Source organism: Pezoporus wallicus, unplaced genomic scaffold (assembly GCF_028554395.1).
Source record: "Pezoporus wallicus isolate ANWC-B61680 ecotype Strahan unplaced genomic scaffold, APGP_CSIRO_Pwel_v1 contig_4901, whole genome shotgun sequence".
In the NCBI taxonomy this organism is placed as follows: Eukaryota; Metazoa; Chordata; class Aves; order Psittaciformes; family Psittacidae; genus Pezoporus; species Pezoporus wallicus.
The window spans coordinates 2,327,991-2,355,302 of NW_026640354.1; the positions used below are offsets into that span (position 1 = coordinate 2,327,991).

At 43.5% G+C, this 27,312-nt stretch overlaps 2 protein-coding genes across 4 annotated transcripts in view; one reads left to right on the top strand and one right to left on the bottom strand.

Moving 5' to 3' along the window:
- Positions 1–2,582: 2,582 nt before the first annotated feature.
- On the top strand, positions 2,583–22,116 carry B3GAT2 (beta-1,3-glucuronyltransferase 2). Its single transcript, XM_057418840.1, has 4 exons — positions 2,583–3,457; positions 14,436–14,580; positions 21,719–21,867; positions 21,947–22,116. Exons 1-4 carry the CDS (start codon positions 2,909–2,911, stop codon positions 22,031–22,033), a joined length of 930 nt encoding a protein of 309 aa, XP_057274823.1. The 5' UTR covers positions 2,583–2,908; the 3' UTR covers positions 22,034–22,116.
- A 412-nt stretch (positions 22,117–22,528) lies between these two features.
- Positions 22,529–27,312, bottom strand: part of SMAP1 (small ArfGAP 1) — an 82,356-nt gene continuing 77,572 nt past the window's right edge. For 2 of the 3 annotated variants that reach the window (XM_057418837.1, XM_057418838.1), the window contains 3 exons: positions 26,830–26,998; positions 25,878–26,206; positions 22,529–23,502 (listed from right to left, as the gene is read on the bottom strand). In XM_057418837.1, the coding sequence (XP_057274820.1) occupies positions 23,368–23,502; positions 25,878–26,206; positions 26,830–26,998 (633 nt within the window). In that variant the 3' untranslated portion in view covers positions 22,529–23,367. Of the gene's footprint in view, positions 23,503–24,805; positions 25,058–25,877; positions 26,207–26,829; positions 26,999–27,312 lie in introns of those variants that run through there. The other variant, XM_057418839.1, reaches the window with a different exon arrangement.

Below are 27,312 nucleotides of genomic sequence, written 5' to 3' on the forward strand. Positions count from 1 at the left end.
GATAAAAAAAAACAGTTATTGTGATTTGTCATCAAATTTGTTGTCATTGTTCAGCCTGGAGAAGAGAAGGCTCTGTGGGGAGACCTTAGAGTAGCCTTCCAGTACCTAAAGGGGGCCTACAAGAATGCTGGAGAGGGACTTTTTACAAGGGCATGTAGTGATAGGACAAGTGGGAGTGGCTTTAAACTGAAAGAGGGGAGACTTATATTAGAAAGAAATTCTTCATTGTGAGGGTGGTGAGACACTGGCACAGGTTGTCAAGGAAAGCTACGGATGCCCCATCCCTGGATGTTGTTCAAGACCAGGTTGGATGGGGCTTTGAGCAACCTGGTCTAGTGGAAGGTATCCCTGCCCATGGCAGGGGGTTGGAACTACAGGATCTTTAATGTCCCTTCCAACCCAAGCCATTGTGATTCCATGATGAAACTGTTGAGTGTCTCCTATGTTAGACATTACAGCTCTTGTGTACAGTTAGAAGCAGTAACTGCTACATTAGCAAGTGTGCAGAAACAGTCACCAGCTTTCAGGAACACAATTAAAGAGATTGAAGAACACCAAACAGTGCATTGAGACACCTCCCTGCTACTGAGTTAGTGTTTGTGCTCCTTCCTAAACTGCTGCAATGGCAGTCAGCTGTGCCTCTTGCTGCCTTCATTAAGGTCTTACAGTCGTAAACTATTAAGTATTCTCCCTGGGCTAAGTTCTGAATACAACACACAAGTCCACTAGAGATAATAATTTTGAATGAAAAATATCAAAGATTAAAAAAAGCATTTTTCAATATTATAGTATTTCTGGCTATAAAGAATGTCAAGTAAACACATCCATTTGTAACCCTTAGTTTCTAGGTTCTGCCCAGAAAGATTTTTAGGGTCCTGACATGGTATCCTAGAGTACCTGGAAGTGACTAGCTTTGAATTGACTGTTCCAAATGACTACTAACTTTCAAACAAGAGTGAACAACAGCTTTGTGGTATGTTGCTTTAATACATATGTTCACATTATTTGAACAAATTATCTCTGTAAATAGGATTGTACTGTAAATGAGAAAACAGTAGTAAATTCAGTCACTGGAGAAAGACGGTGGTGAGATGATTGTCCTCTAGATAAACTGCATCAGCACAAACCAGGCAACAGTAATTTCATGTGTGAGATGTTTCTGATTTGGATATATTGAACTACTTATGCCTGCTGCATTCCTCCGTATTATTTCATTAATCATGTAAGAACCCTTCCACTCCTTCAAGAAACCTGCTAACTCTAATTAGCTCTCTGCCACACAGATGTCCCTTCATTTGGACGTTCAGTGCCTGGTCCGGTGTCACCCTCACTTTGACACGCATTTCAGCTTACATTGCATCACTCCAGTGTCCTCTCTGTGTGCGAGCCCTCTGGGTTAATATGTCCTTTTGAATAACAAATTGATCGCAGATAGATATAGATGGTAAATATACATGGTGTCCACATTATCTGCGTTTGTTACACACATGCAAACGTGAAGGATGCATATAAACCAGAAAAAAAAGAAGCAGTAGTTTTAAGCCAAGAAGGCTGGTGTGAAGACGTGACTGATTTCTCTACCCCACACTATTCCTACCAATAAATCAATGCATCAGCCATGAATCACTGTTTCTTACCTCAAATAGTCCACAAGTCGATGAGCCCATGATTTGATTTAAGGGTAAACGTTTTAATCAGAGGATTACGGAGAATTTGGTAATGTGTGAAGACTGATCCTGTGCCTCTGTGGTTTTATGCAACGTGAAGTTTTAAAAGCGTATTTAAGCTGTATGTGTTTAGTTATGACAGCAGGGAGTGTTGAAAAATGCATCGGAAACTTCTCTTGCTAGGGAGGGATTCGTCAGAGGTTGTAGATGGTGCGTGTGTCGCGGCACCTGATGCATGGCTTTGTCTCAAAATACAGACTGGTGGATTATTACAAAATTCTCAGAGTGTTTTTTAAGAAGGTGCTCGCAAGGCCACCTGATTTACAGGGAAGCAGCACAACAGGAAAAGAAGGGGGTTGCAGTTCAGGCGACAGCGGGCGCGCAGGACACCGGCTGGGGTCCCCCGTGCCTCCGTCGGGGGCAGCGGACGGGCGGGCGGCCCCGACTGACAGACACAGCAGAAAACCGAGGGGAACCGCACTAAGCGGCCGCTTATGTACAACTTCTGCGGAGCGCAGAAATGCTCCTCCTTTAAAGAACCCGACACAAACATGAAGCGAGCGGCTGCGAGGGGTAAGTACTCGGGCTCGTACCCCTCCGCCCCAGCCCAGCCCAGCCCAGCCCGGCCCTGCCTGTCGGGCTGCCGGGGCTGTCCCGCAGGAGGTGTCCCGGCCGCCGGTAAAGTTGGCGTCCGCCACCGGGGGTAGGAGCCCGCGCCGCCGCACCCGAGGGCACCGATGGCAGAGCCCCGCGAGCAGCCGCTTCCCCCGCCCGTCGGCGCCCGGGGCGGCAGCCGGAGCGGGGCGGGGCTGGAGCCCCCCCGGCCCCCGCCCGCGGGAACCCTCCCTCCCTCCCTCCCTCCCGCTTTCCCCTCCCCGCCTCTGCGCACCGCCAGAGCCGCCCGGGGAAGCGGCGGCGAAGCAGCCTTTCCCCGGAGCCCCGGCCGCGACGGCGCGGCGCCCCCGGCCCGGCCATGCTGAGGGCGGAGGAGGCGGCGGAGCACGGGCGGCCGCTCACGGAATAGAGGAGGAGCAGGAGCGGGGCCGGGCACCTGCCCCGCCGGGCTGCCGCAGGGCTCCGCGGGGTGCCCCGACCCGCAGGAGGAAGCGCTTCCCGCCCCGCGGAGGAGCGCGGTCGGGCCGAGGGCATCCCCGCCGCCCGCCGCGGCCATGCGCTGAGCGCCGCCGCGCCCGTCCATGGGGCGGCGCTGAGGGACGGCTCGGCTCGGCGCGGGGGGCAGGATGAAGTCCCTGTTCTTCAGCCGCTTCCTCCTGCTGCTGCCCTGGGTGCTCATCGTCATCATCGTGCTGGACATCGACAGCAGCCGGGCGCCGCTGCCCGCCCGAGCCCCCCGCGGCGGCGGGGCCGGTAGCGGAGAGCCCCGTTCGGCGGCGGCGCGGCCCCCTCCGCAGCGGCGCCCCGAGGCGGCGCTCCCCACCATCTATGCCATCACGCCCACCTACAGCCGCCCGGTGCAGAAGGCCGAGCTCACCCGCCTGGCCAACACCTTCCGGCAGGTGGCGCGGCTGCACTGGATCCTGGTGGAGGACGCGGCGGCGCGCAGCGAGCTGGTGACCCGGTTCGTGGCGGCCGCCGGGCTGCCCTGCACGCACCTGCACGTCCCCACGCCGCGCCGCTACAAGCGGCCGGGGCTGCCCCGCGCCACCGAGCAGCGCAACGCCGGCCTGGCCTGGCTGCGGCAGCGGCACCAGCACCTGCCGCCCCCCCAGCCCGGCGTGCTCTTCTTCGCCGACGACGACAACACCTACAGTCTGGAGCTGTTCCAGGAGGTGCGTGCGGCTCCGGGCGGGGCGCGCGGGCGACGGTGCAGCGCCGGCCTCCCCTCGGGCACTCGCCGTTCCTGCCCCTCGTCGCCCCGCCCGGTGCCCGAAACCCGGGCATCGAAGAGCGGAGCCCGCTTGCTCCCGGTCTCGGCAGCGCTGCCGGTGTGTGGCCGCCCCTCCACGCCGTGACTTTAAGTTTCTTGTCCCTCTCTCCCACGCCCTTCAAAACTTTTTACTGCCGCCTGCTCCTTTTCCTGCAGAGCGAGGCAAGTTTAGGGTTTATACAAGGGACCCTGTGCTTGTGTTAAAGGTGGGATGAGAAGCGCTCTCTGATGTTTATTGTCTTCGGGCCGCATTCCTCCCCCCGTAGGGTAAACCCGCACTCGCCATCCTTTGCAGCTTTCTCTTGGCGCGAATGAATCAGCCCGGAGCCGGCTCCTTCACACGGGGTTGCCTTTTTGAAACCTGACGCTTTTCAAAGCAGCAAATCGTCTGTGTAGTGGCCAAACACCCTTTCAGGAGCCTCTTTTGTGAAGGGACCTATTTCTGTCTTTATTGCAGCTCCTTGGTGAAGGGCTTTGTTTCCTTTTCTGTGGGAATTGGCTAGTGCTCGGGGGAGAGAGTATCCAGCTTTCTTTCTGGGTTCCTCCTGGCAGGAAGGAGGGGTGTGTAGTAAATTGGCGTAAAACAGCAGAAGAAAGATCGTGTACATCTTCTGTGACAGTTAGAAGAGTAAACTTGGCAGGAAAATGAGGAAGAGAAACGGAAAAGTAGATGAGCAGCAAATAGGGAACGTACAGGACTTCAGACGAGCTGTGGTCCTGGACGTTTTTTCCGCTGGCAGATGGTAGTGCATTACCCATCTTCTGCAGTTTGGAAGCATTGCGCTTTCTCACATGCTTCACAGTCAGTAGGTTTAAATGATCGCGATACGCTGGAAAGTGAAGCACGTGAAACTCCCGAGAGCAAGGTGTAGCAATGCTTACATTTAATTTGCGTTTAGGTCTGTGATGCATCCCTCTCCATTTCCAGCATGGGGGCAGGCGCAAGGTCCCCTTTCAGCAGGGATGCTCTACTTACTTTGCCCATTTGGCATTCAGCATTGAAGCTGCCGATTTGCAGACCTTTGCCTGGAGGCTAAACCTTTGTTGTAATTGATTTTCTTAAAACCTTGTGGCTGTGCTTAGTGCATTGTAATGCAGAGTAATTCGTGATGGGAGTGCCCACCTCTGTTGGGGATATAACACTAACCTGGTTCAATCTTAAGGAGTCTGTAAATTGATACCGAGAATACACTTTGCCACAATGAGTAGTGTAGGATGAAAGAGATTTTGAGATGAATCTCTACTTTTTATTTTGTTGGGTTTTTTTTGTACCAACCTTAGGGGCAGGCTAAACAGTATTGGGTAGATGTATCACTTGAGTGACCCACAGCTACTGAAAAGGGGTCCAGTCCCATTTATTCTCTTATCCTTTTATATTATTCTTCTGATTGCTGTGAATGATGAAACAAAAAGGTATAAATCACTTCTCTGATCAAATAGGCAGTGCAGAAAAGCAAGGGGATAAATCTGTCTGAAGGGTTAACCTTGAAAATTGCAAGCACAACAAGCAGTCTGTGTTTCCTTTTGCTAACGGGAATGGAGACCTCCCGCTCCACAGCCCTAAGGCTTCTCTTTCACCAGGCAGGGTTCAGCTGCTGAGGAAGAGGAGGCTATTTGGAGCCCTGCGTTCACAGGCAAACACTCACGAGTGAGTTTTCCCTGTGAAGTGCGGTGGTTGGAAAGCTCTGTTACAGGAGCGGGAAAGGAGTTTTTACTTCAGTGACCACTGCAAGTTCCCATGGCCGTTTTCTGGGGTCAGTAACGGGCTGCGTGCAGGGTCTCTGGGACACGCTGCTAGTAACACGGGGAATGCTGTGTCGACCTGGCAAAGTGAACGGAAGTCCCTTGGCAGCTTTGCCAATGGAATGTGTCTTTACGGCGAGTGGGAGACTGGAGAGAGCCAGTACTCTTGTTTTCGGTCAGGTCACTGCTTGAGGGTGGGGGTTTTATGTTTTTCCTGCTAAAAAAAAAAAACCCATCAGCCCTCCGTCTTTATGGATTCTAGCTTGACAGCTCTGTGGTAAATCCCAGTCTCTCCTTCAGGAATTGATTGATTTACGAGGGTGAACTATGCTTGTCTTCTCCAAGCATGAGGAGAACAGCTTCTGAATGCAATGTGTGAAGATGAAATTTGGTAGTAATTCCTGTCATGAAAGGGGTGGTAGGGATACCTGAGAGGGAATTTTATTCGGCGTGCTACCCTGCCGGCAACAATTTCCAGACCTTCGGCCACGTATCTCAAAGGAGGTCTGGTAAACTGTAGTCTGCTCAATAGGGAGGGTAGTGTAAATGTAGAGGGATGAGAGGAACTCTGAATTCTGGTGCTACCACTATCCTGTGCTGGCTAGGTGATGTTCAGCATGTCAGTGATGCAGCCCTGGGACATGTGGGTCCCAACCTGCCTGCAGCAATGTCTGCTAGCATCTGCCTGCAAGCAGTTATGTACGTTTGCTGGCTTATGAAACAGTAGTTCTGTCTTATTTATAATGGCTTTCTTCTGAGTCAAAGCTGGTTTCAGTAACAGCAGTCAGCTTGGGGGGGGGGGGGGGGGGGGGGGGGGGAACCAAGGCTGGTTAGGACTGTAGAACCAACATAAAAGAAACACTGGTGTTAGGGTTGTGCTTCTTTCAGAACTGCACTCAATGAAGGATCATGTTTAAAGCATCTCCTTTGCTGTGAGTTTCCCTTGTGCCATGACAGAAGATGGAGCCTTTTAAACAAAACAAAATCAACAAAGGCTTTACTGACAGTTGAGGTGTATAAACCATGAGGGCATGATCAAAAAAGGAGCGTGCTTTGACATGAAATGCCATAAGAAACTTCTGAGAGCTTTTGATGAGGGAATTCTAATCTCTGTCCAAAGTACTTCTGTCTACTTATAAGTACTGTAAGTACTACTTATAGTAGTGGGTACCATGTATTTGATATGGAATGAACTGGGCCCAATAGACCTGGGCAAAATGTGTTTGATGGAAATTAGGAAAAAAACACAACCCAAACAAACAAACCCCCAACCAACGGCTTACAGTACTGTTTTGCTGGAAAATGTCACCATCTGTAGTAAATCTGGAACCCTCTGGTGCTGTTTATAATTGTCTTTTTTCCTAAGATGTTCAGTGGCATATGGGTATATAGCTTAGCTTTTGACTGGCAAACCTGTATCCTCAAAGTCAGATGGGCAGGGTCTGAGCAGGCTTAGTTGTCCTTTCTAGAACAGGGTGGAGATCCTGGTTTGTCTTTATATTCAGCACTGGATCTGCTGAACATTTTGTTAGGAAAGCCTCAGCTTCCCTGGAAAGGCTTCAGGGAAAGGACTGGTTTGTTCAGTGTTGTGAAGTGCTGCAGCAATGATGAAGTATTTTCAGGAATGGAAATGTGGCCTTTAAATTATTCCCAACTCTTTCTGCTTGAGAGTATAGCGGTGGTCAGGTGAAAAAAATTTTGCTTTTACTTTAATGCTGGTGGTTCTGTCGTGTTGTGTTTTGTCGTTTACTGTTTTGGGATCAGACCTCCAGAATAATTTGTTTTTCCTGTTCAGGTGTGACCTGTTCACCTGGAGGTGCCCATCTGTATCCCTTCATCAGAAACACCAGTCTGCTCTCTGAAAGTGTCTTTTATCAGTTGAATATCAGCCTGTGTTCATAACAAAGCCATTGAGAGCCCTGAAATCCAAACTCCTGTATTTGATATACTTTACAGATGTTTCTACATGAATCATCATAACTTCCCTTTCTGTTTTACTATAGGCTGTTCTTTTTGGAGTGACTCTGTTAGTTTCTGTTGCATTTGTGCTTCATCTTTTTCCTGAATGCCAGTTATTGTAATATTGTGAGTAATGCCTAGCAACTGCCAATTTAATATTTTTAAACTTTCACAAAGAAAACCTTAGACAAAGCTGGTATTCCACCTTCATAAAGAGGTTTTAAAAACAAGGTTAGCCTAAGCACTGGAAACCAGTGATAGAATTGGCTAACTTCCACTTCTCTTAACTCTTCACATCATTCATGTTTTTCTGCATCTCAGGCATTTTCTCTGCCCTTTCCATGTTCTGTAGTTCAGGCAGTTGTCCAAAGGCTGCCACTTCCTTGGTCTATGTGTATAGAATTTGTATGCAAGATGGAGCAATTAGTGGTGGAGGTTCATTCAACTGTTGATTGTGCAGACTCCCCTGAAATCTTTGAGGGTGAGGGATGAGCTGCTTAAGGAGTACAAAGAACAGGAGTATGTGAGAAAGTGAGCTTGCTGCATTCAGAAGCACACTGATGTTTAGATATTCCTGTCTAGGTTGTATCTGTAAGGTTTGCTTGTAATTTGCTCAGACACCTAAACTGAGATGCATATGAAATGGAAATGCCCGTACCTAAACTATGATCTCCCTCACTGTCACCCAGCCCTTCGGTCACTGGTGTCTGGAATTTCATAGCCAGATCTGGTAGGTGCCTGGAACGGGCAGGTATGGTTCATACCACTGTCTTGTCCGAATGTGAACTGAGGATTTGCAGAATGGGTCTCCTTAGAGAACCCCACACTATAAAGTATGATCTGAATACAGCCTTGCAGCATGGAGTTCAAAGTAAATCACAGCATTAACTGTCATTTTGAAGATGGAGAAAAAAAGGCAAAAAAGACACAAATCAAAACCCAGCAAACTTTTATTCAACAGCTTAGCAGTTAGCCTTGCAGCCCTCTGAATTGGGGATCAGAATTCAGTCTGCTGTAGCTGTTGCCTGCACAAGAATGCCCTCACTGTGACTGCAGAGTTGAAGTTGGAAAGGAGGTAGGAGGAGAGACCTCAACCCCTTCTTCTGAAGCTGAGGAGATCTTTGCAGTTAACTCAGGATTCATGGAGCCACGGAGAAGGTGAGAGTGTGATCAGGGAAGAGGATAGTTGGCTGGATTGCTTTTTGCAGGAGTAACTTAAACATCAAATTGAACAAAATTCCCTAGTATTTTGAATGTATGCTGTTGCTTATGTAGTGGCCTAAATTGCCCAGGTAGGATCAACTTCAAATCAGCCAGATGGGAACAAAGATTCACGAAGAACAGAAGGAAAACAGGAAACAATTTGTCTCGGCTAATGGATGTGAACCTTCTCACTGAAGGCTAGGGCTGTGTGACTGGTAATTTTCATGGTGGCCCCCATAGAGCAGAGAGCAATTTCTGTGAGTGATTCAGACGGAAAACATTTTCTTATGCCCCTGCCCTTTACTCTCCCAAAAGGTGTGTATAGAGGTAGCAGGTGTTCTAAAGGCTCTTAAGAGTTTGTAGCCTGAAAAAATAAATCCTTGTAAACAAAAATAGAACAGAAATGCTTGCAGGCATTGCATGTCTCTCGGGCTTCGGTTCTCCCATGATCATCTTCATAAAACATTTTGAGACCGACTCACAAAAGACACTGCAGAAGAGGTGAATATTCACTGTTTATTCCAGCTTTGACTGGGGAAGGATTTGTGCTCCTTCGGTAACTTTTATGTAACTGTCTGAATCTTTATACACTGCATTAAGTTAAATTCTGTGTATTTTTAATGGGTATATTTATGCAAAGGATTTAAAAGTAGCATAAGTGAATCTGCTTCTCTTTGAAAACCTGGAGATCTTTTGTATCTCTTGGAGCTGGTTGGAAAAGTCAGTATTTTGCTGTAGTCTTAAAATAGCATTCAGTAGTCTAGACAGAATTCAGTATTAGCTGGCAGTCATTAGTTATTTTCTTCATAATAAAGGCTCTAAATATGAGTTAGCAGTGCCTTAAATACCTTTCTAGTGTATAAATGATTTAAGGAGACATGACAGATTTTAAATGTGCACTGACGTTCTCCTTGCACGTAGACATGTAATACCTATGCAGAAGAGTCTGGATTAGAAAAGACTGGTAAAAAATTAAATAGCTTAAAAAGGAGAGGAAAGAATGACAGAATAAGCTTGGATTTACCCAAGTGAGTGACTCTGGGTGGCAGAATACCAAGCACTGTCAGTTTTTGCACTTTGGCAGCAGTCTTTTTCTTACCTGTGAAACTGATACTATGAAATTAATTGTGAATGGTCAGCAGCTCTTCAGAGGTACAGTGAGCACAACCTAGCAGAGGAACAGAAAGAGGGACGCAAAAAAGAATTAAGAAGTAGAAGGGTCAAAGGAAGCATGAACAGCAAATGTTTTGGAAGTCTTACTGTTCCAGGGAAATTCGCTCCAAACTGCTTTAGCTACATTTAGTATAGTTTTCTCCTGTAGGGGAACAGTGTTGACACTTGTGCCCGCAGATGCCGGTACAATTTAGAAACACGGTGCTGGTGTAATTTAGAAGCATTAATCATTGTATTTGATATGTAAAATATTGCTTGAGAGACAGGGAAATTAATCTATCCTCCCTCTGCAGTGTAGGTTGGGTTCAAATCAGCAGATGAGGTTTAAGGCAGATGTTTGGATGGTGAAGCACTAAACCCAATGACCCGTGATGGTTGTGGAGCAGGCTGCATCAGTGAGTGACTTCTACTTTTTTTGAGTTGTAGACCCTTTCTATGAGTTTGCCATGAGGGCATGCCCTTTACCGTCAGGAAGACCAACAACAGACTTGCTTTTTGAAGTTACTATCCCCTGAGCGTTACAGTCCCTGAACCACAAAAACCACTGGTGCAGATTTTCTATGACTCAGTGCTTCCTTTGAAGAGATGGTAAGTAGGGGCAGAAGCTCCATTTAATGCCTGAGTAGCATTGCTGCAGCTGAGCTGCTCTGACTTGTGCAAGTACATGAGTTTTGTTGAAGCAGAATTTGGCTTTAAATGACCTGTGAGTGGTGCAGGATGCCTGTGTGAGAACTGATAGGGAACCTGGCTGTGCTTCTGCTTTAACCCATATCATCTTCCCCTGCAAAAGAGTTGTAGTGAAGGAGCTTGAGATCATATCTTTGGTAATAATAAATTAGAATTTTGTACAGAAATCTGCTTGAGTCTCTCTGGGGCAAGACTCGACGGTAAGCTGTGGCCTGACCAGTATAGATCACAGATTACACAGGGGTTGAAATCGTAGAGGGGGAGGAAAAAACCTTACTGTGTGTGGCAGCCAAGTTTGTGTTTGCCGAGAGCTTTGAATCCCAAATTGAAGGGCACTGACATCATGCTGCAGAAACACTAGGATGGTTATTCCAGTCTGGAAGCCGTTTCAGTGTAGGAGTATGGCCGTGTTTCCCTCTGTCATTTGCTTTCATTTCTCTTGGGCTTTTATATTTTATTACTAGCTTGGTATCTTCCCTATCCATCAGTCTGGTGCATCTCATTAAGCAACTTTTCTTGATTGACTAATGAGATGCTATTTTTGGCAATGTTTTTATCACTGCCTTTTATTGCTGAGCTACATTTTCTGCATTTTTGTTTGTTATTCTTTAGTGGTTCCTCTATTGCTACTGTATTTGCTGTTACATGGCCATCACCTCACTGGGATTTCTTTCATCAGTTGTTACTGCTTTCTCCTGTCGTTTCTTAGCCCACTCCTTCACATACATGGGTGTGTGACATTTGCTCTCTTCCCCCCTTTATTCAGGTTTGTTCTACCATTTTTTAGAGTCCTTTTCTCATCTTCCTCCTTTCTCATCTTCCTGCTATGTCACTCTCCTCATTTGCCTAAGACTCCTTTCAAATAAACAAAAAAATAGAGAGCAAAAACATATCCAGAGGGAGATTCATCCTACCTTAAGATAGCTGTCTAGGCTAGGCAGGATGTGTCATGTCAGTAGGTTCCTGTCACCCACTGTTAACTGTAAAAGTCCAGCTAGGATAGACCAGATGGGTGACTTAGAGAGTTAAGTGTAAGTAAGAGGAATACCATTCATGTAAGCTGCCAGGACTTCAAAAGCTGAGTATTAAGACAACATGTGCTACCACGCATTAAAATGACAGATAGAAGAATAGTTCAGGAAGCTGTTTGTAAGTTCTAGGATTTTGGCAGTTATTTAACCCACAGCAATAAAGCTACTTAGAATTAACATGGTTTTGGATCACCTTTGTGTGTCCCTGTGATTAGCAACATCAAATTCCAGACACAAGCTGGCCTTTTAATCCAAATAATAGCTTTCTCCCCATCATCCATAAATACAGTGTTACGTTAACTCAGTACGTTAACTCAGTAATGCTGTTTTCAGAAGATTAAAAGAAACGTTCCTACTCTCATCTGCCTAGCATATCCTGAGGCTGTCAAGTATTTCAGTGTTAGCATAAATGTGGGTCTAGCTGCGCTTTCTCCATTTTTACTGTAAAGGATTGCTGTATTCTTGACACCTGCTTATTTCATTCTCTAAAAATGTCACCTGTGAGAATAAAGAAAGCAACCCAAGGACAAAATAAAGAGCTCTGTAAAGGGTTGGTTACTTCCTTCTGGTGTGTAGTGGCTTTACTGACTTAACTCATAGGCACTGAGATGGACACAAGGCTGTAGTAATTAAAACTTCCTGGGTCATTTCATGCTGGTTTCATGAGGTCAGTGAGACACTTTTCACTGATGAGATTTTACTACGCTTTGTGTGTGGTAACATATTAATGTAAATCAGCCTGGTTCTGCTAGCGTAAATGCTGTGGCTGCAGTTGACCCAATTCAGGAGTCTCGTGTGATCTGGCTCACTCTGCAGTGCAGCTGCCCAAACACTTACTGTGAGAAAAGGCAGTGCATGAGCTTACCATGCATCAGCTACTCTCCTGTAGTTCGAGCCATGCCTGCCCTTGTCTTGCAGCATTTTATGTTTACCGTGGGTACAGGTAGTTGGCACAGGATAGCTAAATGCTGTAAAGCAGTACGCTACTGCTAGTGATTTATTCAGGTATCCACACCCTGCAGAGGTGTTAATGGCAACACAAAAAGGTTAGTGGGCATCTGTGTTCATCCTGTGGTTAATACTGGTGTAGTAGCGTTGGGTGTATTGTGGCTTGACTGGAATCCTGTTGGAAACTTGCCTCTGTAGGCAAGACCAACAGGATGATACTCTGTGTCCATGTCTGATGTGTTTGGATGTTAATATAAGTACACTGTTAGAAAAACTTGTGAAATGCATGTACCATCAAAACCAGAGCTAACAGATCTTCATGAGAAGATCTGACTGATTTCCATATCCAAATAGTTAATCGCTAACTCTGCATTTCCCAAATGGGAGAGACTGGAAAAATAATATTAAGCAGGGAGATCAGCTACAGACAAAAATGTTCAACAATAACCTGTAGGGAGATTCGTGACAGTCTGTCACTGGAAATTAAATAGTGGTTTGGACAGAATCCCTATCACGAGAAATGCCTGTATTGCTAAGTGTACACATACCCTGTTCTTACGCAGTATGGACTGAGGCTGTGGAGTGAGATGGTCTCACTTGCTGCAACAGTTATTAGGGTGGAAGTGGGAAAATTCTGCTGTTCTCTCATATACACAAGGAACTGGAGGGAGAGGAGGCACATGCCTCTCTTCTGTGTGTACATACTTATTTGTGGATTTTTACGTACTCATTTTATACCTCCTCTATGTAGAAGTTCTCCCTGAAATATGCTGATGTTTCTAGCTTAGAAATGTGAACCAGAGTGATGTGGTATCTGTTTATTTCTGGTGCATTTCCTGGGAGTCTAGATGATACGCATGATACATCTTTCACCTTGGCAGAAGTGTTTAATAGTTAACCAAGGTTGTCTTTTACTTCAGCATCTAGGAATAGGGGACTGCAGTTACAAACTTGTAAAACTGTGTTTTTGCTAAGAGGAGTGCTTGGAAAGAGAAAGGCATAGTATTTCCGGAAGGAATAGGCCTCAACTGCAACAGAAGACAAAAGACTGTTTTAAAAATTGATCAAGTTCAGCACAGGTTACAGTGAAATAGAGTAGTCCTTGCTTAAATAGGATCACACTTAAGCTCAGTAGTTAAAGCAGTGACTTTTGAATCAGTGTGGGTAAATTGTGCGATTTGCTGTGTCCATGCACTTCTTTTGTCAGGTTCTCACGCCAGGCTGTCAGTGATTTTTCCCATGAGGAGCAGCATGTCAGGGGTGCTGTCATGTTACCTCCTGTTTACTGATAAAAATGGTCTACTAACCAGTGAAGTGAATTCACTGGCTCCCAGTCATGCATGCTTTTTGCTGGAGTAATTTTTTAGTAGCTGTAGATTCCTCCAGGTTAGATGAGGATCATGTTTCCAGAATTGCCTTTAGTTACATTTATACCACTGGGAATAGTTCCCATTACTGATGGCAAACAAGCCTGAGCGGCTTGCTGTCCTGCTTGGAAACTTAGCAGAGCTTTTCAAGAGAAAATGTAGAAGTTAAAAAGACTTAGCCCAAACCACATCTTTTTTTGTGAGCCTTTAAGAGATCTGAGCAGCATCTGTCGTACAAATCTGATACATTGCAGGTTGGGGAAGAGCTGTGTGTGTTGCTGTTTCCCGTACTCGGTGGGTTTTTTACCAGCCTCAAACTAATTGTATGTGTCTTAATGAGGTGTGTATTTGTTAATCTCCTGTCTTGATGGGCTTGTACAGAACCTCAGCAATCTATAGAAATATGCCTACTGCCAGAATGCTGTAGTCTTGCAGATAAAAAAGATGTACTACACCTTTGAAAATCCAAACAAACAAGGAAAAAATACTGGGGCTTTTTCATGGTTTTAAAAATTGTTGGTGTAAAAATAATAAGAATAGGGTAATTTCAGTAGAATTCAGGTGTGGGCTAGAGAGCTGGAGATTACAGAGAAAATGAGTGGGCACATACTGCTTTCAAGTACTTACTCTCTTGGGCTGAAATCTGTAAGCTAGATTTGCTTTTAGATACCTAGTTTTGATGATTAATGTATAGGCTTTCCACCCACACGGACAGAAAAGGCCTGCTAGGAAACCGTGCCTGCAGTGACTCTGTGCCTGCCTCTTGCAGATGCGGACGACCCGCAAAGTATCGGTGTGGCCCGTGGGATTGGTAGGAGGACGAAGGTACGAGCGCCCGGTCGTGGAGAACGGCAAAGTGGTCGGCTGGTACACGGGCTGGAGAGCTGACAGGCCCTTTGCTATTGACATGGCAGGTGAGTCTTCCAGCACCTAAAGGGGGCCTACAGGAAATCTGGAGGAGGACTTTTGACAAGGGCATGTAGTGATAGGGCAAGGGGGAATGGCTTCAAACTGAAAGAGGGGAGATTTAGGTTAGACTCTAGGAAGAAGTTCTTTCCTGTTAGGGTGGTGAGACACTGGCACAGGTTGCCCAGAGGAGCTGTGGCTGCCCCATCCCTAGCAGTGTTCAAGGCCAGGCTGGAGGGGTTGGAGCAACCTGGTCTAGTGGAAGGTGCCCCTGCCAGTGGCAGTTGGGGGTGGAACTGGATGATCTTTAAGGTCCCTGCCAACCCAGACCATTCTGTGATTCTATGTACCAAGTCTCATGACACAATGTATTGTATACAATAAACATGAGAGAAATATTCATGTTTCTCTTAAGTTTGATTACTCAGTGTAAGCAGCTTTTAAGACCTCTGTAGTTGTTGTGCCTTTCAGCACTACGCATCTGGGATTTCTCAGCTTGCACACCTCATCTAATCCAGTTGCTGTTTGGTAATGTCTGAACTTTCACTTGTTTTTAATTTTATACACCAACTTGGTTTTTATGTTGTCTACATTTTTTTGTCTTAAACAAATTAATTGTAAATTAATTAATCCAATTAATTTGTGCAAGGAGCTCCTGCCTTTTCATTGTGTCATCAATCAACACCAGGCAGTATGAATGCAGGCCCTTCTTGGACCTGATGTTGTAAAATGCTACTTTATCATGAAATTATTTGCTTTTATCGGTTATTTGGAATGACAGTGATAACTGTAGATAGACAGAGTTTGAAACACTGGGCTTAGGGGAAAAACATCACTACAGCTACAGTCTAGTAGATGAAGGTGGAAAAGCTTCAAAATGGATCTAATCAATCTTCTGTTGTGAAGTTAGTGTACCACATAGCTGTCTGGCTCTCCATGCTTAGACAACCTTTTGCATATATTCATATCTGCCATACGTATCACAACTGTACAGAAGTCCGATTCCTGATGTAGCAGCAGCTGGTTTCCCAGCAAATGATACAGTATTTGCACTTAGGTATCTTCTAAATGCACCATTCAGGATGGAGAGGGAAGGGGGGAAAGGTAGGAATACAAGGGCAAGAATGGGTTTGCAATAGCTATTTTCTTTTTTTTCTGATCCTTTTATGTTTTGGGAGAGGGAAAAAGACAGTGCTTTCTCGTTTCGACAGAATATTTTTATATGGATTGAAATGTTTGATTAAAAATACATACAGTATTTACAGTACAATTGGTTAAAAAGAGTAAAGGAGAACTAATAGCTGTTAACACTTCAAAGACAGAAACATCAACAGGGGATTTTTCCTGCACTGTAGAAACATTTCAAGTTAATAGTATCACCTGGCGTGAAAATAAGTATTTGAGTGTTCAGAGGCATTCCTCAGGGGAGTAGGTATGTCAGTCCCCAAACCTGTGCAGCCTTTCGAGGACTGCAGCTGTGTATTTGAACAGTCTCTGCCTGTGGATTTATGTACATATTGCTACTATGCTGTAGAAGTGGTTACTTATGGGCATTGTAAAGATGATAGCATGGTTCATAATTCATTAGCAGCAGGCAAAAACCCATTACACAACATTGGCCAAGGGACTCTAACCCAGACATGGAAATATGCATGGGAAGTTCTTAAGCTGTTGTTTACAGTGTGCAGTTGCTGGCTGGAACACTGGTGTGAGGGAAATGCAGGTCCGTCAGAGAATTGCCTGCTCATACTTTTACCCAAGTCACAGACAGGAGGGTTACAGAGACAAGGATACAGCCTGGAGAGTACAGGAAAGTGTTGCAGATCCACAAACAATGAATTACGGCTTTGTGAGGGAACCTGTATTAGTCTTCAGAAAAATAACTGAAGGAATGAAATGACATTTTTAATTTCAGCAAGGAGAGCAGGGGATACTGTGTAGGCTGGCAAAAAGCTATGTTAAATAAGTTTACACCTTCATTCCCCCCAGGAACATGGCAGAAGACAAACAGAACCTGTAAATCCAGAACTGCATCCGTGTCGGAACAGGTGCAGTGTACAGAATGTGTGTTCACACTTGGTTTTCTATCTCTGCCCTCCCTGCCTGAATCCCCAACATACTCCCGGGGACTTGAAGGACTTGCTAGCAAACATGAGTCCATGCTGTGGTACATCACTGGCGTTTCTTCATCTGTTAGAATCAAATAGACAAGCAACTTAGGTTATGCCATATGCTGCGCATAGGGAAGATTAAGGATCAGTTTTGAAATTATTACCATGAAAAAACAAAATAGGTGCATATATGAAACTGCTGAGCTGCCTACAGCTGTTTACCATGAATGTTCTGATGCCCAAGGCACTGGTAAGGAGGCTCCCTTTGGTTTACAGAACTATCTTTTCATAGTGATTTTTACGGGGATTTGATCATTGGGCTGGGTGTGAAAAGAACTGCTTAGAAGGTTTGGAAGCACTGATTTAACTTGTGGCTGTTCAGAGGAAGTGCATCCTTGCTTTTAAGCACATAAACTTCTTCTTCTAGACTTCAAAATAGAGAGCCAAATTCAACTCTACTGCAAGTGGAACCAGGTCCTGCTGATTTCACTGGGACCAGCTCAAAGAACCTAGCTGGCCAACTTCCCTAGATGATTCTCTGAAATACACTCTCACAGAGCAATCACACTAGATCAGTTTAGTAAAAACTGGTTGACACTGCTGTTCTCCAGTGCTGAACTTCATTCTGAAAGCGAAGTAGTTGTTTCCTGTGTAGCTTCTTGTCTGGCAGCCAACACACCAGATGAATTAGCTCAGGTGTTTTTTTATGTAAGTTCTGCTTCAGTTTTAACTGTAGGTGGGTTCTGAAGTTTGACACAGACTTCCTTACCTTCAGGGAAGAAAAGTGAGAGAGAGTTGAGTGTTGGAAGCAAACGGTAACACTGATTCTGAGGTAGGCTGTTGTTTATTATGGATCTGATTTTAAATCTTCCATATTAAATGATGCTGTTAGTGATTTACTTACGGCTTGTTCCCAAGTGCTGGAGCTTTTGGCCACCCATGAGAAGTTAGATCATGATTCTCCTAATGCCAAGATGGTTCAAGGAAAACAGATGCATGCTTTGCATTAGCATTCAGGAGCTACTTCAGTCGTAGAGATTAACCCATGCCTGTGAACTACCGGCTGATCAGATTTTGGACTTATGGTCCAGAGCCCATCCCCTGTGCCTTAAGTTCCTGTGCTAGGATCTGAGCCTTTTTCTGGAGATTTTGCTATATTTACAAGATCTTTAGTACATCATCTTTCTTACAGTTCCCTGAGAAAAAAGCTTGGTCTATTAATGACACTGTAAAACATGGCATATTTTATCTGAATCTAGAAGAGCCACTGCTGGAGGTCACAAGTACAAACAACAAATTTGAGTGTCTATGGCAGACATTACACTCAAAACCCCCTCCCAACCATCCCTCCATCAAAGGGTAACAACTATTTTAAATGCTGAGTTTCAAATCCAGAGCCTCTTCCGTGGTGAATGTCAGCAAACGCTTTCATTCTGGTTGAGCCTCTTTGCCTTACTGCAACCCAAAAAGTATGTCACAGGGAGCAGGTAACTTGAAAGAAGCACACCCCAACCCGTGGCATGTTCAGCACACCAAGGGTAGTACTTTGAACTGTGTAGAAACCAGTATATAGGTTTCAGCATCCGCACTAAGCATTAGCATTTATACACTCTGGACATGATAAACACTCTGTTCCTAGCTTGCCTTCAGCTACTATCCTATCTAGAGCATTCGGGAAGCAAAGACATTAATCACAGCAACAAAATCTTTAAAAACCAGCTCAGTCTAACCGGATAAAGAAGAATGGTTCTGCCTTTTAACAGATGCCATTGATCTAACACAAGCCAAGGTGTGAATTAACAGAAACAGCTTCTGTAGAAAGAAGCACAGATGTAATCTTTGCCCTGTCTCCCAGGTATCTTGTCCTCCAACAAATTAATTCTTACCTAGGTGGCTCGTCAGCCAATTAGATTTAATTTACAGCCTTGCATAAACCACAAAAACCCTAAAACACTTCCTCACACTACAGCTATGAAATTTTCCTATGGCATTTTGTGTAAACTTAAGCCCAATATGACCTTGTTAGGGATAATGATCAAGTGAAAGAATTACACGTGTGTAGCACTGCTCAGTTATGCTACACTGGAGGCAGTAATCCCAGATTAAGCTGTTTGGGGATAGAATTCAAAATAAGCATCTTTTCATCTGTTACCACAGGATCATTATCTACTGAGAGAAATTAGTGCCAGACTGTCAAAACCTGAGCCGTCTCCTCTTTTTTTGATGCTAAAATTATCAGTCTTTGATAAAAAGTCAACTGAAAGTTGTCCCTGGAAAATGGTTTTTCCTCAAGTCCATCTGAAGTCTGTCAACAATAAAAATATCATACATGTGAAATTAAAGCAGTGATAAAGCAGAGCTGAAGAACCAGAGACAGTGAGTTTCCTTGAGTTATATTCTCTCTCCAGGTTGCTGCTTTATTAGATTCTTTTAAGAAACAAAGACTGCATGACCACTGATCAAGGAACCAAACCTCAGGCCACAGTCCAGCCAGTGCACAGTAGTCCATGTCCTCGCCACATGCAATACACAGTTTAATAATTTGACTTCTATTTGATGCCTGAAAACATGGGAGACTTTTGACAGCACCCTAAAATGTTGGTTTGCAATAGCATTGCAGCAAGGGCACGTTACATGCAGGGAGAATGGCGCAGCTGAAGATCTCTGCATAGTAGAAATCCACCCTTGGAACAGAACCCAGTTTTCTCAACAGAGGCTTTGCAAGTACCAAGTGTAGGAGAAATTAATGTATGGATAAGTATGGGCTATAGGGACCAGGGAGCCATGCTGAGACAGCAAAGATAAGCAGCAGAAAATCTGCATGTCTCTTTTGCTTAGACTGGAATTCCTTCACCACTCTAAAAACTAGGACTCTACATTAATTTTGGTGCTTACTTAATTTTCTTCTTATTGGATGATGTCCCAGGCTCAGCTTAAATCAGGAGAGATGACCAGCTTAAATCTTAAACTTTAGGTATTTTTAAAAAGAAATGGCAGCTCACACAACTGATCTGGGCTACAACAATGCCTTCCCGTCCAAAGCAGACATTAAGGTTTTTGTGCCCAAAATACCGACGACACTAAAGCCCAGTTGCAAAATTTATAACTTGTTCTAATTGAGGGAAAAAAACAAACCCAAACCCTAAACAGAAAGACTGAACCAGGCCAATTTGTTCATCAGTCATAAGCCTACAGAGTCATCTCTCAAGGTGTAGACAGCTGGCTTTGCTCTGCAGCTGTCTCTTGCTGAGGGAATTTAAACTCTCAGCCTCAGCTCTTCACAAGCAATTACACTTGGCTACAAAGAGCGCTGGGACAGAGTGCACCCTCTGCTCCATCACAGCCAGGCTATACACATTGTAGGAGGCAAGAAAGGCCTACAGCCTGCTGAGGAGAAATGCTTACCTGGGAAGCAAAGCCCAAAGTGCTGTTCTTCTGCCTGACACCACTTAGCTCAACCCAGCAGCTGCAGCAGGGAACAGCTGGATCCCAGCACTGCTGCTGGCGGGTGGGGCAGTCTGCAGAGCTTAACCACAGGGGGCAAGGACAGGCTGCCGCCAAGCCTTGTACCTTCTGCAAGTCTTTTATTCACCAGAGGACTCTATGAGCTGTGGGTAAGCCCCTTCCTTCTAGACACCTGCTCTTCTTTATCTTATAGGTTATATCCTTCCTAAGGTTAAACATATTTTTTGCAACTATGTCCATCAGTGAACTGGGACCTCAGTTTACATCCAGCCTTCTGCTAGTCTTCATCTGCTGTCTCCAGATCTTTAAAAAATGTTAAAAAAAGCATTTTCTGGTGTCTTCCTGTGCTTTGTTACAAGCAAGCACATGATTAAAGTGGTTTCCCTATGCCTTCTTTACATGTGATGTAGTAAGTACTCCCTCATATTTTCCTCTTTAAAAGGTTCCCATAAAAGCCACTGAAAATACAGTAACAAGATAATTCTAGTAAAAAAGGGGGCAGATTTATATTCCATTACAGAAAGTTATGCTTATGTGTAAATTGAGAAAATTTTAATACTGGCTTTCGAATTGAATATTCTTACAGTTTTCCAGAACAGATGTCAAAATTGTTACTACTTTTGTCATAAAGAGACAGCTGGAACAACACTGAACTGACTCACAAAGGATTTTGTTGGTAGGCTTGACAATTAGACATAAGGAGTTAGTTCCAAATCTATTTTTTCTTTACAAGTGTATCACTCAAGTTTTGAGTCATACCTGAAGAAGTGTACACGTGACTGAGCATTGCTGAATGAAAACTGGAGAGTACTATAAATAATGGCAAACTGGAGATTGATGGGAGCTGCCTCAGAGGGGGCAAGTTTGCTCAAACTAGTCATTTCCCAATTTGTAATGTCCCCCCAAAGGGCCCTAATGTATGTTACTAGTGGAATGCATGGCAGAAATGCATGTGTGCTGATGAAGTCCTTCCAGTCGTGCTGTGCAGTGCACGTTATCAGTTGATTGTCTTGCAGACCACCGATGAAAATGATTCACAAGTCTACAGTAACTACACAGTGTGCAAGGCACAAGATTAATATGGTTTGTCTTTCATCAGTGATAGTATTAGAACTCTAAAGACAAATTCCCTAAAGGCTAGAGTTGTTATAAGTAACATTCTAACCTCTTTTTCCAACTCTCACCTTCAAATGCAGGAGGGCTAGTACAGTATGTATTTCATACATTTTATTTTACTTAAAATTTGGGTTTATTTCTTATTCAGAAGTAGAGAGGAAGGACATTCCAAGATCTTAGCAATACCTGACTTTTCAAGCAAAAAAGCATATATTCTCCACATGACAGGACATTGATTAAACATGTTGAAAATATGGTGCAATTAAAAAAATCCGATTGCACCTTCAGGGCAAAACAAAACAATGTAGGATGTACAAAACCTACCAAATACTATCTATCCCTATAATCAAATTTAGTCATGTTAAAAAAGGATATGGGAGAGGTCTAGGCTGAAGCACAGCCTGCACAAAAATGCAAAGCCTAAAGGTTTTTCTTATCCTTTTTCTCCACCAAGGATTTGCTGTGAGTCTTCAAGTGATTCTGTCACATCCGAAAGCCGTATTCAAGCGGCGCGGTTCTCAACCGGGAATGCAAGAATCTGATTTCCTGAAACAGATAACGACAGTGGAGGAACTGGAGCCAAAAGCAAACAACTGCACAAAGGTACTGATTTTCACACTTACTGAAGAGCTTTTGGATCATCTCTGTAGATGCCTGTACTAACACAAGTGTTATTTTATAGGTTCTTGTATGGCACACGCGAACAGAAAAAGTAAATCTAGCTAATGAGCCAAAATACCACCTGGACACAGTCACCATTGAGGTATGATGCAGAGATACAGTTACAGAGAAGTACAGTACAGTGGATGTGTCAGAAGGTGTTTCAATTCATCCAGTTAAAACAGTCTGCTTCTATGTCTGATGGACTCCTGTGGAAGCAAAAGGAAGCTGTCAGATACTCTAATAAGCAAATCAAGTGGGTGTGCTTCATTCTAACTTGTTTGCATGCATTTCTGAACTCTTGTCTAAATAGACTGACACTTACCTTTGTTTTAAGGCTGTTTCCACATAGTAAAAAGAATCTAAGAGAAATCTGGCTGCACTGGAGTATTTTCAAAATCACCATTTATGTATATACTTTTTGTATTTATCCAGCTTAATGGTGTAATTATAAACTGATTTTAACTCACGAACTGCTGATTTAAATATCTGCATAAATGGATCCTCCTCCAAACTGAACATGTTTTCCTTCATTAAAAGTAGACTTCTTGAAGAAATAGCTGTCAAGTAGGTGACACAACAATGAAATAAAAATGCACAACCATTTATGGATTTATCTTTTTAATATTGGGAAATAACATTTTATCATTACGAGGCACCATAAAATGTAAACACAAATCACTGTCATAAACCTGGATATCTCTGCAAGGAAAAATGTATGTGCTCACGCCGAGGTACCTTGTGCACATACTGTGCTGTCAGTTCTCTGCATTAATACTGTGTACATGCCTCGTGAGCCAGATTGGAAACTTTGTCACAGCTCATTTTTAAAAGAATAAACTATTGATTTGTAGAACTACAGTAACATCCAGGTTTACCTTCCTTTCCATAAGCATATTCCCTGTTATGCACACCATAGGAACATCACAGTGAAATGTAAGATGAAACAAAATTTGTTTGATACACTAGAAAACATTGCTCAGTGATACATTTACATTCTATTTATATATGATTAAACATTTGTTCATACAGTACCTTCTACAGGATTACTGGGTAATTTTTGGGGGGGTTGGGGTCAGGGTTTGTATTTTTGGATATTACTAACATGATAGCTACGTCCCTTATATGCAAACATTTGATCTAGAACTTGGAGGGGAAAAAAAACAGTATGTGGTTAAGCAGCTTCTTAAATACATGGTCTATGAAATCATATGCATTGTATGAAAATGCTGCCAATGATGTATAAATGTATTCTTGATCTGCTTTTCACTACATCAAATTTAAATCAATATAGACCACAACACGGTCAGTCAGTTATATTCTTAATCTGAACAGCTGGGGGGAAAAGAAAAAGAGTATGTATATGGAAGGAACAGTGAAAGTAAATGCATTTGAACAAGGAATGTTAGGTGGCTGTTCTCGGTGAGACTTCTGTTGCAACTTTCATTTCCACAGTTGTGTGCTGAGAGTCTGACCAGAGGAGCTTCCAGTCCACCCTGCTGCTGTGCTGGGGGGCTGGCCAAAGCCCATCACATTGCTGGAACTGCTGAGGTTCATTCCAGCCATTTGCTGATTCATCTGGGAAGCACACAGACACACACAAGTACAGTTAGTGCTGGTGCTGAAACATGACACGCTGTGAGCCACAAAGCAGTCAGTCATTCCTCCAACTAGCAACCCTGCTAAAGTATGTTTTCCTAAAATTCATAAAACATTGACTCAATGCAAGTTTCTCAGCATTTTTCAATATAGCAGCTTTTTCTCAGTCACCATTACACATCAGCTGACTGGCTGTAGCACTTGATGTCTGACATCAAGTCTGAATAAACACTCCACTAGCAAATTTACAGAGTGTGTGACACAGGAAGGAGTTTGATGTGTCCCAGCTGAGAAGATCTTGCTTTCCAGTTTTCAAAGCTAACCAACAAAACTGTGATAAAGAAACACCAAAGTAAGTAATACAGCCTTGTCTACATCTGCAACTCCAGATGTTTTTTGTTCTAGCAATATTTCTTTGGAGACCTCATAATCTTGACTGCATGAGTCTTTACAGAAATGTCCATTTAGGTGGCAACCAACAAAGACTGAGGTGGATTTATAAACTTGAATATTACCTAAATTTAACCATTCTTGCTAAAGAATCTACTCAAGATACCATCATTTTTCAAAACAAGTGAAATCGTTAACATCAAATTAAAGACAACACCTAGTTAAAGGTTGGAAAGAGTTCAAAATTCAACCAACTCACTTCAGGAACGGTGCAAAAGTTTTTCTACTCTCTACAAATATTATCTAGTCACTGTAGTTTTCAGTGCTTAATGTAAAAGTATTCTTCAGGTTAATCTCCCTTGCCTTCTGAAAAATTAATGCCTACAGACAAGCCAGAACCCAGCTGTATAGACAGAAGAGATGTTCAGCAAAAAGGCATTTGGAGCAACTAATGACCAGAGTCGATGGTTTGGATAAGCAACACTAGATTCAAATTAGAGATAGCATTAGGTAAAAAACAGAGTTTCTGTAAACATAAGCAAACAATACTGGGTTCCAAAAGGAAACTGGTGGAAAAAAATTAAGTAAATGCAAACTAATGTTTCAGGGTAAAGCTCATCCCTGTGTGGTTCTACACGTGTACCTGCAAAAACAATCCATTATTGAACATGGACATTTTAAAAAAGCTGATGAAAGCATGCTTTAGCTAGTTGTTAATCTCTTCTGGAGCACAATTCTTAGGAAGCAGACTCTATAAAGCACACTATGCTAATTGGCAAAGCAAGCTCTCCCCCTTTCAACTGAGCTAGAGCTTAGATCACAGTTCCCCTACAGACTGGAGGATGTCAGCATGCTGGTAACACCTGATGCGCCAGGAGTACGGAAACATGTAAGAGCTTGTTCTCTGAGCCAACCTTTACTATGTACTTAATAAGAAGCATGATTTTCATTTCAAAGCTGATGCAGGTCTTTTTAAAGCTACATACCTCAAAAAAGACTTAGCAGTAAATCCACAGCTTTTTTTTTTTCAGTTTGACATTTTGAAATTCTCACCTTTTACAAACTACTTTTCAAAGCAGAATGACAGCCTGGTTTATCCATGTAAGAAATCCTGCTCACCTTCATAAATGTTCACACCACAGGACTGAGCAGAACAGTAAAAATTAACATAAACCAGTCCGAGTAAGTCACTAAGGTTCACTCCCTGAATTACCAGAGTAAGCAGCATGGAATTATTATATTGTTCTCATAATTCAAACGATAGTATGACAAAAATAGTTGCTATCATCCACACTGAACTCTGAAGGAATCGTTTAGGTTTGTTCCCCTCTTCCCCAATAAACTCTCAAATACCCGATTTCAAGATGTTTCATTGGATAATGTACAAATATAGTATACTAACTAACACTAGCATATGAGTAAGAGTACACTAACACTTCTAGAGAACCTCTTAAACATGTTTAAGAAATTTAAGAACATAGCACAGAAATGCTACAGATAAATAATAGATTAGCCTAAGCAAATTATTTACAGGAGAAGGTTAGAGAGCCCAGCACTCCACATTCCCCTGAAATTTATCTTGAAGCCTGCAAATGAAAGTACTGACTGTTAATGGCTGTTCTCAAGCAATTAAATTTTGCTTTTATTTACAAGGCAGTGATTATATTTCAGTATTTTGTAACTACAGCTAAGCTAGTTTTGTACCTGTCTAGTTCAGATGCCAGGGTGAGAGCAGCTACAGAACCTGGGCTGACTCTGCTCTACTTTGGCAACATTTATTCTCTGCTTAACTATCAGTTATCTTCAATTGAATTATCCACTGATTTTTTAACATGGTCCTCTGAGCAGTTCCTAGCAGTCTGTAACTTGGCCACACCGCTGCCTTCCTCCTACAGCCTACATTGTGTATCTGCAAAGCAGCGTCGTCTCTAAAGCACTCTTGTCTGGGAACAGCAAGTCTTTACCTGAGAGAGGTTCCATTGAGCTTGCTGGCTTTGCTGCAATCCATACTTATTTTGTGGCGTGGCCATCTGTCCCACCATTCCACCTTGAGGTCCAACAACATTTTGAGGAAGTCCCATCACACCAGTTTGCGTAGTACCAGTAAATCCATTGGGCATTCCCATTCCTACCATCACGCCTGTGCTCTGTCCCATGACTGGCACTGATTGTCCCATCATGTTTCCCATCATCCCAGTTGCTGCAGGCACAGGGACTCCCATGGCTGGAAAGCCTTGAAAATGAGTTGGTGGTTGTGTGGTAAATGGTATAGAAGATGACCCCATGAACATACCTGCAGTAGAGAAGGGAAGATTTCAGCAAAAGTGTTTTGTGATGTTCTCCCTCATCACCTAAGTCCGAAGTGTACCACACTAATTTCAAAGGATAACTTTGTCAGGTTGTACATCAAAGCTGTAAATTTAGTTCCTGGTAAAAGCAAAAAACTGCTTAAAAACTCTCAAAGGTGACTTGTCACCATAGGTTAACTACCAAAAAGAGTCTAGCAAATTCCTCTGGTCAACCAGAAGCTTTTAATGGCAGTATTGGAGATCTTTGCTTTCCTACCAATGGAGCTGAAATCAAGATATGACCTCTGTCCTGATCCTGGCAGTCTCTTTGCACAGTGGAGACTCACTCCTCAAGCAATGAATTAGAGAGCAGAAGCTGCATTCACAAGCCTTTCAGTAAACTGTGTACTTGATAATTTGAACAGCTATAAATAAAATCACACACTGCTTTGTTTTTCTTTAGCTTCTGTATTACATTTCAGTACCTTTCTCATTTTTATAACTGATAAAAATCTCCATTTTAATATAGGCAGCAGGTAGCCAACTGTAGTTTTACACTTGTAGTAGATAACTATTGTAGGTAAAGCTTACAATAGGACCATGTAGAAAGCTTTGCAAAATTATTTACCAGGAGCATTTTGCTGCTGCATGGTTCCTGTGCCATACAGTGACAAGATGGAGTCTTTGGAGAGCTGTTTCTTGGCTGACTCTTCGGATTTTGTTGTTTGCTCAGTGAACAGATCAAGGTCCCCGGGTGCCGCAGACAAGGTGGCAGCTGCTGGTTTAGTGGAAGTGCTCTGGGAAATAAAGGTCAAGACAGACTACTGAATGAAACCTGCTGCAGGTGGGACGTTAAATATTTACTACACAGCCTCACTCCTGAACCAGGTTAACCCCAGTTCATCTACAGAAGTTAACTTTAAGTAAATAAGGATTTAAAAGTAAATGGTATGACCAAAGATGGAAATGCAAGACATATGATACAGAAGAACCACCAGACTGAATGGAGGTTACAAGGAAAACTAAATCCCCAACCAGCTCCAGTGTGTACACATACAGATTATTAATTCCTGTTGCTCCGATGTTTTTCATCAGTGAGAAGCATAAATCA